Source organism: Bufo bufo, chromosome 3 (assembly GCF_905171765.1).
Source record: "Bufo bufo chromosome 3, aBufBuf1.1, whole genome shotgun sequence".
NCBI classification, from domain to species: Eukaryota; Metazoa; Chordata; class Amphibia; order Anura; family Bufonidae; genus Bufo; species Bufo bufo.
Window position 1 is genome coordinate 611,142,115 of NC_053391.1, and position 13,768 is coordinate 611,155,882.

Below are 13,768 nucleotides of genomic sequence, written 5' to 3' on the forward strand. Positions count from 1 at the left end.
GAAGTCAAGCACCATTGGTGGCTGAGGAACCCCACCACTGGTCTGTATGGATTCCAAGGCGGTGTTTGCCATTTTGACAAGAAGAATAGAGCCACAAGCAGTGACGGAACCTCTGATGCAGAAGGTTAGACAATCTATTCTGCTGTCACCCACTGCCAAGAAATTTAGGCCCAGTCAGCAAAGTCTTAGGCCTCATGCACAGGGAGGTTTTTTTTTGCGGTCCGCAAAACGGATTTCCGTTGTTCCGTGATCCGTGACTGTTTTTTCGTCCGTGGGTCTTCCTTCGTTTTGGTGTCTGCCTGGCCGTGCGGAGCCAAACGGATCCGTCCTGACTTATAATGCAAGTCAATGGGGACGAATCCGTTTGACGTTGACACAATATGGTGCAATTGCAAACGGATCCGTCCCTATTGACTTTCAATGTAAAGTCAGGAGTCCCTATTATACCATCGGAGTTTTCTCCAATCCGATGGTATATTTTAACTTGAAGCGTCCCCATCACCATGGGAACGCCTCTATGTTAGAATATACCATCGGATTTGAGTTAGATCGTGAAAACTCATATCCGACAGTATATTCTAACACAGAGGCGTTCCCATGGTGATGGGGACGCTTCAGGTTAGAATATACTAAAAGAACTGTGTACATGACTGCCCCCTGCTGCCTGGCAGTAGCTGCCAGGCAGCAGGGGGCAGACCCCTCCCCCCCCCCCCCGTATTTAACTCATTGGTGGCCAGTGCGGCCAGCCCCCCCTCCCTCCCTTGTATTTAACACATTGGTGGCCACTGCGGCCGGCCCCCCCTCCCTCCCTTGTATTTAACACATTGGTGGCCAGTGCGGCCGGCCCCCCCTCCCTCCCTTGTATTTAACACATTGGTGGCCAGTGCGGCCGGCCCCCCCTCCTTCCCTTGTATTTAACACATTGGTGGCCAGTGCGGCCGGCCCCCCCTCCCTCCCTCCCCCCCCTAATTAAAATGGGACTCCGATCGGAACTCTCCGCTGCCACCAATGATGGGGGGGTCGGTCATTTTAATTGGGGGGGGGGGGGGGGGGGGGGGGCGAACGCACTGGCCACCAATGTGTTAAATACAAGGGAGGGAGGGAGGGGGGGCCGGCCGCACTGGCCACCAATGAGTTAAATACAGGGGAGGGAGGGAGGGGGGGGGCCGCACTGGCCACCAATGAGTTAAATACATGGGGGGAGGGAGGGGGGGTCTGCCCCCTGCTGCCTGGCAGCACCTGGTACCAGGTAGAAGGGGGCAGTCATGTACACAGTTCTTTTAGTATATTCTAACCTGAAGCGTCCCCATCACCATGGGAACGCCTCTGTGTTAGAATATACTGTCGGATATGAGTTTTCACGAAGTGAAAAATCAGATCTAAAAAGCTTTTATGCAGACGGATCAGCGGATCCGTCTGTGTGAAAGTAGCCTACGGACAAGGATGACGGACGCGGATGGCAATCTTGTGTGCATTTGTGTTTTTTCAAGGACCCATTGACTTGAATGGGTCCGTGAACCGTTGTCCGTCAAAAAAATAGGACAGGTCATATTTTTTTGACGGACAGGAAACACGGATCACGGATGCGGCTGCAAAACGGTGCATTTTCTGATTTTTCACGGAAAACGGAACAACGGACATGGATGCACACAACGGTTGTGTGCATGAGGCCTTAAAGAGGACCTGTCATCCCTCCTGATATGTCTGCTTTAGCATATTCTAGGAGTCTCTAAGACACATCAATGCTGGAGCATTGTCTATTAGAAGTCAGCGTTGTTCCTTTCCTCCTGGAAAGATATGAATAGACTGACAAACGGGTGTTACCACTGACCTTGTCGACAGTGACACAGTCAATGCCTGCACTAATTACATAGTGTCAGGGTATGTAGCAATATGGTAACAACAAGCTGGTAATTTATTCGCACTTTTGCAGGAGTAATAACAGAGGGATGACACAAAGCAGAGTTTGAAGAAAAGATGCTGCAGAATTATTGCTTTATGACAAACATGAATGTTATTAAAACAGACATTTCAGGAGAGGCGATAGGTCCTATTTAAATACGGGCATCAAAGGATTGGGAAGGGTGTTGCTTCTGCTGTCACGGTAGGAAATATTTTACTGGCATCTTAGTGTATGCTGCAGTTTTAAAAGTGATTTCTCTTTAATTAAAATGAGATAGATAGATAGATAGATAGATAGATAGATAGACAGTTGTCTGGATAAAAATGGATTGATAGATAGATAAATGGATATATAGATAACAGATAGATGGAAAGATAGACTATAGATAGGTAGATAGAAAGATAGATAGATATTGTACATATAAATACATAGAAATAGATAGATAGATGATAGATAATAGATATATGATAGATAGATACCGTAAATATAGATACAGAGATAGATAATAGATAGATACTGTAGAGATAGATAGATAATAGATAGATAATAGATACGGTATATGATAGATACTGTAGATATAAATAGATATATGATAGATAGATACCGTAGATATAGATACAGAGATAGATAGATAAATAGATACTGTAGAGATAGATAGATAGATAATAGATATATGATAGATAGACAGACAGACGATATATAGATAGATACTGTAGATATAGATACATAGAGATAGATCGATAGATAGATATGAAAGAGGGTCCAACACCCTGTCCCCCTATGTTGGAGTGCTGCCTTGTTTTTCTCATTTTTGGATTAAATCTGGACCCCTTGCATGTGGTCCCAGAGGGGTTGCACCCACTTTCTGTATAGTGACGGTGCTGTATTTTTTTCTTGCTTTGTACATAGATCGACAGACAGACACAATAATATATATAATTAGCTATGTAAGTGATACCTACCTCAAAGTCTATGAGGTGCAGGTTGGTTATTAGGGTCACTAGCAGGCCACTGTTGTACAGCTCTTGTGCTAGCTGAGCCACGGTTTCCGTCTGAGGCTCCTTGTCTCCAGTTCCGCACAAAATTTCCTTTGTGGCTTGAAGTGATTTGGACACCTCTTCAGAAGCCTGGGAGAAACAAGAACAACGTAACAAAAGATTTTTCAATACAAGATTTTGTTGCAAAGCAAATACGCAAAGAGGACACGTCAGCAGGATAAACCCTATTAAACCAGGTATACTGCCTGTTAGAGTTGATCCTGCTGATTAAAACAACACCCGGATGGCAAAAATCTGGTGTGATGTACCAGACAAAACAGAGTTTAATGTCATATGCAAATGAGGGGTTTAGTACAAGAGGGGCGTGGCCAACACAGGAAGGCACTTAAGAGCTAGGGCCTGTCCCTCACTGCAGTGAAATCCTAATTTGCATATGGAATTGAATCTGTTTTCTCTGGAATGGCTTTTATCAGCAGGATCTGCCCAAATTGTTGATACGTCTGGTTTTATAGGGTTGATCCTGCTGACAGGTCTTCTTTGAGAAATAAGTAAGTGGATTGATTCTAAAGGCCCCTTTACACTGTCTGATGAATAGGGAATGATTGTGAAGGATCCGTTCATTTCCGATATCTGCCTGATCTCTGGGGACGAGTGATCTCTACAGCCATCATTCATCCCCATCATAGATATATGTATCTCTGACTGACATCAGAAAGATCTATTTAAAGGGCTGGTCCAGCAATTTCAAATTTTTTTGTAACTGGTGGGCCAGTGATGTAGAGAGGGCGCAGGAAGGAAAGACGACGAGGAGACCTGGGCAGCGTCAGAACGGGAGCATTACTTCTAATATATGGGATTTTTTAAGTATTTTATATGGCCGGACAATAAATGACATCAGGAATAAATTAGAGGAGTGCTGTAATATTACTAATGGTGACCATGTAGATCAAATGTCACACCGCATCGGCTCTCCGCTCTGGCCCATACAGCGCTCCTCTATGTAGTTTAAAAGGCCTCTAGACCAGAACGGACACCAATCTCAACACGTATTTCATGTGTGAGGAAAGCGATGCTTGAAGGAAACACTAGGAAGCCATAGGAAATGATATGAACTTCAATCATCTCTGCAATTGGGCAGACTAGATGGGCCAAATGGGTCTTATCTGCCGACACGTTCTATGTTCGGCACCATGGCATCCAATCTTATTATGTCAGACACAATGGCCATGTTATCAGTCCCATCAGATTAAGGTCTTACTTTCTCCGTCTTCTTGTCCTGCTTTTCTAATATGGCCATGTTTTCCTTCAGAGTTTTCACTATTTCTGCAGGATTCTTGTGTGATTTGCTGAATAATGGCATTTTGTTCGTTTTTCCTGTTCTGTATCAATGTAAAAGTATCCTTAAAAGAAAGACAAAACATAATTAGAGAATACTGCTAAAAATGAATGTTCTTCCAATTAATATACACACACATATCTATCGGGATCGGCATTGGACCGATCACTGTGTAAATAAATGATACACAGATGGCTAGCATATTACACCGCTACATCGGTACATACGGATATCCATTCTTTAGTCAAGGAATGCAACAAAAAAGTACAGAGGATGACAAGTGACCAACACCAAACCAAGAGCGCTCACCCCCATATGATGCCAACAATCCCTCGCCCCCATATGATGCCAACAATCCCTCGCCCCCATATGATGCCAGCAATCCCTCGCCCCCATATGATGCCAGCAATCCCTCACCCCCATATGATGCCAGCAATCCCTCACCCCCATATGATGCCAGCAACCCCTCACCCCCATATGATGCCAGCAACCCCTCACCGCCATATGACATGAAATATCCCGCACCCTTATAGAACATGGACAGTGCCTCAGCTCATGGCATTGCTACCAAACCCCCAACCCTGTAACCCTCCGACTATCCACCCCCATACAGCTGGCACTTCAAAGCCGGCCTTCAGAATGAACATAATCCGGATGATTGATTTTTTCTTCTTCTTGTTTTATATATTTTACAGAACTTCTTAGTGAGAGATATAAGAGCAGATAAAGTGCTGATGGAAATGATGTAAGAGACATATCCACAGCACCATAACCTAGTGATGGGAATGATACCTTTCCCACTTGGGATAAGAACACATGAAAGGCCCTTTGCTCCATCTCAGTGTCTTAGCTCTATTAGAAGACAGATCATCAAACGGGAGATTGACAATTTCCCGATCTGGATCTTCCTACCTCTTTGATGGATATCATATGACATGTGGACAGATCAGTCTGGTAATATGGAAATGGTTAGAAAACTGCAGAGAAGAAGATGGACGTGCTCCATGTACTCCGATTACAGGACCCCTGCAGCAGCTTTACAGCCAAGCAGAAGCGGTTAATGGCTTTATATGAGGTTTAACGAATGACTCAGTCGTCATTGGAAAGTGATAGAAATGACCTTTCAAACATTTAATATCGACTGGAAAAACTGAGGCTGAATTTAAAGGGCATCTGTCAGCAGTTTTGTACCTATGACACTGGCTGACCCGTTACATGTGCTCTTGGCAGCTGAAGGCATCTGTGTTGGTGCCATGTTCATATGTGCCCGCATTGCTGAGAGAAATTATGTTTTATTATATGCAAATGAGCCTCTAGGAGCAATAGGGGCGTTGCCGTTACACCTAGAGGCTCAGCTCTCTCTGCAACTGCTGCGTCTATCCGCTTTGATTTTCAGGGCCAGGCGTTTTCACTGCCTGACCCTGTCAGTCAAAATGGAGAGGGTACGGCAGTTGCAGAAAGAGTTGAGCCTCTAGGACAGGGATCAGCAATATTCGGCACTCCAGCTGTTGTGAAACTACAACTCCCAGCAGGCAAACATACTTGGCTGTTCTTCTAACTCCCATAGAAGTGACTGGAGCATTCTGGGACTTGTAGTGCCAAAGGTTGCTGATCCTCCTCTAGGAGTAATGGCAACGCCCCCGTTGCTCCTAGAGGCTCATTTGCATATATTAAAACTTCATTTTTCTTAGCCCCGGAGTCTCTGCCCCAGATGGTCGTCCATGTACAGCTGACAAACTGTTCTTTAGGGTAACTGACCGAGGCAGATACAATAAAACTGAAATTTTTACACACCTCAGTCTCAGTCCGCAGATTTTTTTAAGGATATGTTCATAAATGTGTTTACAGATTTAGCAGGCCGTTTTGGCAGAGGAACTGTCTGCCAGAGTTGATCTGACCTAGCTGGGTAACGCGGTGCACGACTGGATCCCCGTCGACTGTAATGGGATCTAGCGGGGATCCGGCCGTTTTTAAGTGAAATGCCAACTTTCAGCCCAGCAAAAAGGTGTGCATAGTAAGTTGCAGGGAGGCCGCGGCACGCCCTGGCAGGTCATGGCCTCCTCAAATAGCTGATTGGCGGGGGTCCCGGGTGTCATACCCCCACCGATCAGATACTAATCACCTACCCTGAGGATAGGCTATCAGTATAAAACACTCAGAAAACCCCTTTAATGCCTGTGGTAACACAGGGAGTAGCCGCCCCATGAGAACATACCCTGGGCAAATACTGGAACGGACTATGAAGTGAAACTTGATAGCTTCATTCCCATCCAGCTAAAGAGAGCACAAATCAGTATAACGAAGAGTCATTAAAAAGGAGCCAGTACAAAACAATGACTGCAGTGTCAACATGAAACTGATGCCCAGTCTGTCACATGGCAGGCCTGACAAAGCCACAAACACATGTCATACCAGCAGATGACAAATAAGCTTTCAGTGGGAGTAGAGTGGCAGTAAATGTGCCAGTGCTGCTACTAGAATGCACCCCCTCAATAAGGGTCACTGATGTAGGAACGAGCAGACGCGCCACGCTGGGCATGGAAAATGTTCATTTACAACAACTCGTCTACTTTCCATTAGCCCCCGATCACAGGCCGGGCTAGCCTCACTGACAGCGTTAGGTTTCACAGGTGATGCCACAATGTAAACCTCAGAGCTGCTCCGGAGGAACAGTTACTAATAAATCAAAGAAAAGAAAGGAAAACGGCAAACAAGATGCCCATGTCCCATACCAGGGCTGAGAGAGCAGTCCGACTCCGGCTCCTACATAAACGTAATAACCAGAACTAGGACAGAGCTTATGAGATATTTATCGGAATACAATTTCGGAACAAACAAAAAAAGTTTCTAAATTGTAAATGTTCTGGTGCCTGTTCCGCTCCACTACCTGTTTTGGGGCTAGACACCCCGGAAATGGACTGCACACCTGTCCCAACCAGTGATTGGCTGAGCAGATAGTCCAAGCCTGAAACCAGGAAGTGGGGAGAAGTGGGGACTGAAGCAGCTGCCAAACAGTAGCGGCAGAGGATGGGGATGGTGGGCAAAGATTGGTATTTTACCCCCAATCTGGTAAGATTACTTCTCCGCAATACCATATACATTAGATGCATATTAGCCAAACCCGTCAACTTCAGCAGGTTCGGCCGACCATCTAATGTGTACGATGGTCTCCCGACTCTTCCCCAATGGGGGATGTAGTCTTTAGAAGACAATTAATGTATTTAGAATGCTTTTAAAAATGTTGCAGCTATTCAATTTTTAAAAAAACTTTTCAGTGGCCACTTCCGGGTGGCTATATTGGAGACACACACTTCCTTCCCGTATTGTCTGTGAAGACAAAGCCGCAGGAAGCGCGGACTCTATGGAAGCAGCAATGAACAGATAGGAGCCCACAGAATACTTCGGTCTCTAAAAAGAGACTGAGGACAGCCCTGTCCCTAAGAGAGAAGGCAAGCTGTCAAGCTTAGTATGTCGCAGTCTACAACTAGACTATTAGGTCACATATAATGTTGCAGAAATGGAGCAGATTTGCAAGGAACATTCACAGAGGAACACGTATGCACAAAGTGGATGGGATTGTTACAAATCTCATCCACATGTGGAAAAAAAATGGTGGGTAATTGATCTGTTGTGCAATTTGAACAGGTTTTGGCTGCAGCCTCCTCACCTGCTCCCCGCTGCTTTGTTCCAGCTCTTTCTGTTTGCAGTGGTCTGGTCCCTGCTTGTCAACTGGACAAGGGTCACGTGTGCTGCTGCAGTCAGTTACTCATCCACAAAGTGGCATGGGACCCAGCGACATGCCGCTTGGGGAACAAGTCACCGCTGCAGCAGCACACGTGACCCCCATCCATGATGGAGGTTGACAAGCAGGAAGTGGAGCATTGTGAACGGAAGGAGCCGGAAACAAAGGCGGAGAGCAGGTAAGTAAGCTTCTTTTTACAGGTCCAGCAGGGAAGGGGGTGGAGATCCAACATTTGTCCAAAAGGTGGAGAACCCCTTCAAGTCCAAAGCAATGTTAATTTCTTCTGCAGATTTTCACAGCAGACTTCACCCCTTTGGAGCACTAGTTCTGAGGACTTCTAGGACATAGAGGTATCTGGTAGGAGGGTCCCAGGCTGAAGTCAGGAAACTGCCGCGCAGGTTGCACTTCATTTGCGCCACAAAATATACACCAACTGTATTGGTAAGTACTATAGAAAACTAATCCGGTTTTATTCTGTGCACACTATACAGTATATAAGAGACATGCACTGAATAGACTTCTGCAACCCGTGGAGCTGTCTGAGATGTGGGTGCTGCGGCCTAGCTTCTGACATGTCTATAACAGCGTTGCTAAAGTGACAGCAGTGCGAGTTATGAGACACCAGATGTAACTAAGGAACTGAATGGCAGATGATGGCGGTGACTCAGTGCCAGCGTGAGGGCCGGGAAGACTTATTGTCAGTTCAAGCTGCGATTACCACATTCTCTGTTTGCATTGATCATGTCATGTATTTTCTCTCTGTTGACATCTCGCCATTTAGAACTTGGCATTATATATTAAGCATACAAATGATTTCACCGGAGAAGAATTTGCTCTCCAGATGAATAATTGCGCTCCAACCCACTTTGTGGCTCTTTGTCTTAAAGCTTCACAACGTTCATGTGAAACCATAAGGATTAGGAGCCTGCAATCTCCAAACGTAACCGCTCAGGTATCTGGCGTCTATCACAAGGACGGCAGGAGTGATCAAACTAGAAACAGGAACCGCTTTTGATAAGTCACTAACCTTTTACCATGGAGAGGAGAGGGTCTTCGCTGCGGCCAGTGATCGGCTGCAGTGGTCACATGTCAACAGGAGGTTGATATCAGCACACCAGGGAGATGAAGATCGAGCCAGGGAGCAAAAGACACCAAACCCTGCAGCGGGGACCGTAATCACCACCGCGCGAGTCTACCGATCTGTGAGGTCTGATATAATGTTGGATAACCCCTTTAAGAATGCATGGCAGCATAGAAGTGAGGGGTTGACCAATACAGAACATGTCACACCAATAAACTATTGTGGTTGGCTCCAAAGTCACTGCAAATGTAGTTGTTTTATGCTCGATTACCAGCATCCATTACTGCATCTGAGCAAGGACCGACGGGGGGGTGGGGGGGGGATTGTTGGAACCCTGGTGGGCCAATCTGACCCTGATCCAAAATGAGCCCTAAAATCCATCTGGACTCCCACTGCAAAGGGTGAAATCCAAGGTCAAATATGTGTTAAAGGACATGAGTATGTTGTAGATTTGTGATGTTTTTTTGGGCAACTTACAGTAAATATTTCCACAGTAAGTAAAGTGTACCTCACATAAACACTGCCTTATTGTAAACAATAAAATGTAATATACAGTAATACGGAGTTGTATACACAGTTTATGGAGTCCAGTGGGAGCAGTATAAATCCCTATGCAGGGAGCTCCCTCTAGTGGCAGCTGAGTCCAGCCAGAGTTTTATCACCGTAGACCACCAAAAATACTGTATTAGGTGTTAACTGCTAAACCTTTCTAGACTCCCCCGAGTTTGGCAGGGGTATTATCACAAACCTTTAAACCACCCAATGTAAAAAATGTATCATCAGAGGAATTTCAATTTTCCTGGACCACTTGGAGGCTCCTGTTTAAAATCCTGAAATCACCTCAGTAAGGAGCTATGCGACATTAGAAGATGATTTTGCATGTATTTATTTTGCCCATGCTGCCTCGATGAGGCGCCATATTTCCTCCAGGAACGGTACCTCAGTAATATTGCATGTGGTGAAGCATACCAACATTGCAGGTACTGCAGATTCTGTAAAGTCTATGGGAAAACATCTCTGTGTGCCTCTACATGGAAGTACAGAATACACTAAACCCAATCTACACCGCTAAGGGACCATTCACATCAGTGTTTTGTTTTCTGTTGAAAAAATAAAATGAATCCGTTATTTTGAGCATCAGTGACGCTCAGCTAGTATTAGGCTACTTTCACACTCCCGTTTTGTGCGGATCCGTTCAGATAATGCAACCGTCTGCATCCGTTCAGAACGGATCCGTTTGTGTTATCTTTAAAATAGCCAAGACGGATCCGTCTTGAACACCATTGAAAGTCAATGGAGGACGGATCCGTTTTCTATTGTGCAGATTGTGTCAGGGAAAACGGATCCGTCCCATTGACTTACATTGTGTGCCAGGACGGATCCGTTTGGCTCAGTTTCATCAGACGGACACCAAAACGCTGCAAGCAGCGTTTTGGTGTCAATCTTCAAAGCAGAATGGAGACTGAACTGATGCAAACTGATGCATTCTGAGCATGAGAATGCATTAGAATGCAAACTGATCCGTTTTGGACCGCATGCGAGAGCCCTGAACGGATCTCACAAACGGAAAGCCAAAACGCCAGTGTGAAAGTAGACTAAGTTTGCACTAAAAATGACTGATCCGACTTTTTTAGAGCATCAGTTATGATCAGTTTGCATCAGTTTTTGTCAGCTCCGTTATCTTAGATGGGAGAAAAAGTCCTCCTCGCAGGAGGACAATGGATCAGAAGAACGGAAAACAAAACTGTGATGTGAATGCGCCCTAACTTATAAAAGTAAATATGAACACAATTCTTGCAGTCCTGTGTCAGTCAATCGCCTAGAGCAGTGGTGGCGAATCTAGGCCGCACTCAGAACCCTCTCTGTGGGCACCCACACCCTGGAAAAAGTCTATAGTGTATCAATATGCCTTACACTTTCCTGCCATTCATTAGTGCAGGGCGCTCTATGAACAGCACAGGCAGGACACTGAATGTAGGCAGGCTATTATAGCTAAATGATAAAATACATGGAAGATATACTATGTTGGACTGTAGGTTAACTTGCTGTGTTGGCACTTTGCGATAAATAAGTGGCTTGTAGGGTTGCAGTTTGGGCACTCAGTCTCTAAAAGGTTTGCCATCACTGGCCTAGAGTAAAAGATATTAGCAGGCTCCAATACTGAGCACCTCTCCACAAAGTACTGTAGCCTGAGCACCTCTCCACAAAGTACTGTAACCTGAACACCTCTCCACAAAGTACTGTAGCCCGAACACCTCTCCACAATGTACTGTAGCCCGAGCACCTCTCCACAATGTACTGTAGCCTGAGCACCTCTCCACAATGTACTGTAGCCTGAGCACCTCTCCACAATGTACTGTAGCCTGAGCACCTCTCCACAATGTACTGTAGCCTGAGCACCTCTCCACAATGTACTGTAGCCTGAACACCTCTCCACAATGTACTGTAGCCTGAACACCTCTCCACAAAGTACTGTAGCCCGAACACCTCTCCACAAAGTACTGTAGCCTGAACACCTCTCCACAATGTACTGTAGCCTGAGCACCTCTCCACAAAGTACTGTAGCCCGAACACCTCTCCACAATGTACTGTAGCCTGAACACCTCTCCACAATGTACTGTAGCCTGAACACCTCTCCACAATGTACTGTAGCCTGAGCACCTCTCCACAATGTACTGTAGCCTGAGCACCTCTCCACAATGTACTGTAGCCTGAACACCTCTCCACAATGTACTGTAGCCTGAACGCCTCTCCACAATGTACTGTAGCCTGAGCACCTCTCCACAATTTACTGTAGCCTGAACAGCTCTCCACAATGTACTGTAGCCTGAACACCTCTCCACAATGTACTGTAGCCTGAACACCTCTCCACAAAGTACTGTAGCCCGAACACCTCTCCACAATGTACTGTAGCCTGAGCACCTCTCCACAATGTACTGTAGCCTGAACACCTCTCCACAATGTACTGTAGCCTGAACGCCTCTCCACAATGTACTGTAGCCTGAGCACCTCTCCACAATGTACTGTAGCCTGAACAACTCTTCACAATGTACTGTAGCCTGAACACCTCTCCACAATGTACTGTAGCCTGAACGCCTCTCCACAATGTACTGTAGCCTGAATGCCTCTCCATATTGTACTGTAGCCTGAACACCTGTCCACAATGTACTGTAGCCCGAACACCTCTCCACAATGTACTGTAGCCCGAACACCTCTCCACAATGTACTGTAGCCCGAACACCTCTCCACAATGTACTGTAACCAGAGTACCTCTCCACAATGTACTGTAGCCTGAGCAACTCTTCACAATGTACTGTAGTCTGGTTCTAACATTACGACATGAAGTCACTTTGTGCACCGGATATCACAGCAATCACTGGAGGAGGTCTCAGATGTCCATAAATATGGCACCTGCAGCAGACACAGGAAACCTCTGACATCTTGTTATGACAGATCTTGCAGAAATTGCCTTACATTATTCAGTTGCAGTAGACCAGATCTGCAGGCTCTGACTACTATAAGCAATGGAAAGGTTAGATTTTATGTTCTACACCAAATGCCATGCATATTATGTAAAAGAACTACACGTGGGACTGAAAATTGTCCACAGTGGGGCAGGGAGGTGGTGGGCGGTCAATCATGACACCAGTGGCTGCAGTATAATCCTTGAATCGACCATTGGCTCCAATGCTGTAGACTTGTGATCTGATCTGTGCTTTGGGCATGGTGCATGTCCAATCTGCGCCAACTGTTACTCATAGCTTGGAAAGTAGAGCTGTCAGCATACCAATAGGCTGAGCTGCAAACTGTGCTATATTTACTTCCCACAAAGGCTTCCAGTGTATGTCAGCGTGGCCTGACGTACAAACACGTATGTAAAAAGCAAGACCATGGAGAGATCAGCAAGTCTAGAAATAGGAACAGCTATCATTGTGCAGAATGCGCTATTTTCCTAGTTCTCCAGCTACAATGAGAGGTACATACCCCCAAAGAGGAGAAGACAGGCAGCACCCCCCTCCATGTCTCAGATAGTCCCTGGATAAATAGTGATGTACAATGCCCAGGCAAACAGTGCACCTTGTGCCCATTCAGTGTCAGTGGTGCCCAAACTGTGCCTACAGCGTGCAGGGCCATTCTGCTTCTCTCTGGGTGCCAGATAATTAAAGGGACATTTCCATCAAAAAAGGGTATTTTTTTTTTAAACTCAGTATTCACAGAATATTTTTTTTTGAATGTTTGGCTGTTTTTCGTTTCGTAATTACAATGCCATTAATAATTAAATACAAAATATTGCCCTAATGTAGCAGTCAACACAAACAATAAGACCTCCTATGTAGATAGGTAATCCACTTTATTGCTGCTGTGAGCGGAATATGTTACCTGTGGGGTAATCCTTGTGATAATAGTAGACACGGAATTGGGATAACAGTAAGACAGCTCCATTATTCTCTTGATAGGCCTAGATAGATATGTCCACAAAAGAGCACTACATTGATTAATGTAATATGTGATGCTTTAATTGAGTCAGTACTCTTTCTGGCCACAGTGGTGGCCTGACAGAGAGAGTTAGGCCCCTTTCACACAGGCGAGTTTTCCGCGCGGGTGCAATGCGTGAGGTGAACGCACTGCACCCGCACTGAATCCAGACCCATTTATTTATATGGGACTGTGCACATGAGCAGTGATTTTCACGTATCACTTGTGCGTT

At 45.5% G+C, this 13,768-nt stretch overlaps 1 protein-coding gene across 2 annotated transcripts in view; it reads right to left on the minus strand.

Moving 5' to 3' along the window:
- The window catches only part of CAB39L (calcium binding protein 39 like), a 98,885-nt gene that overhangs the window by 49,758 nt on the left and 35,359 nt on the right, over nucleotides 1-13,768 (minus strand). For both annotated transcript variants that reach the window (XM_040426017.1, XM_040426018.1), the window contains exons 2-3: nucleotides 4,160-4,302; nucleotides 2,866-3,030 (exon numbers count right to left, since the gene is read on the minus strand). In XM_040426017.1, coding sequence (XP_040281951.1) covers nucleotides 2,866-3,030; nucleotides 4,160-4,261 — 267 coding nt within the window. In that variant the 5' untranslated portion in view covers nucleotides 4,262-4,302. The remainder of the gene's footprint in view (nucleotides 1-2,865; nucleotides 3,031-4,159; nucleotides 4,303-13,768) is intronic.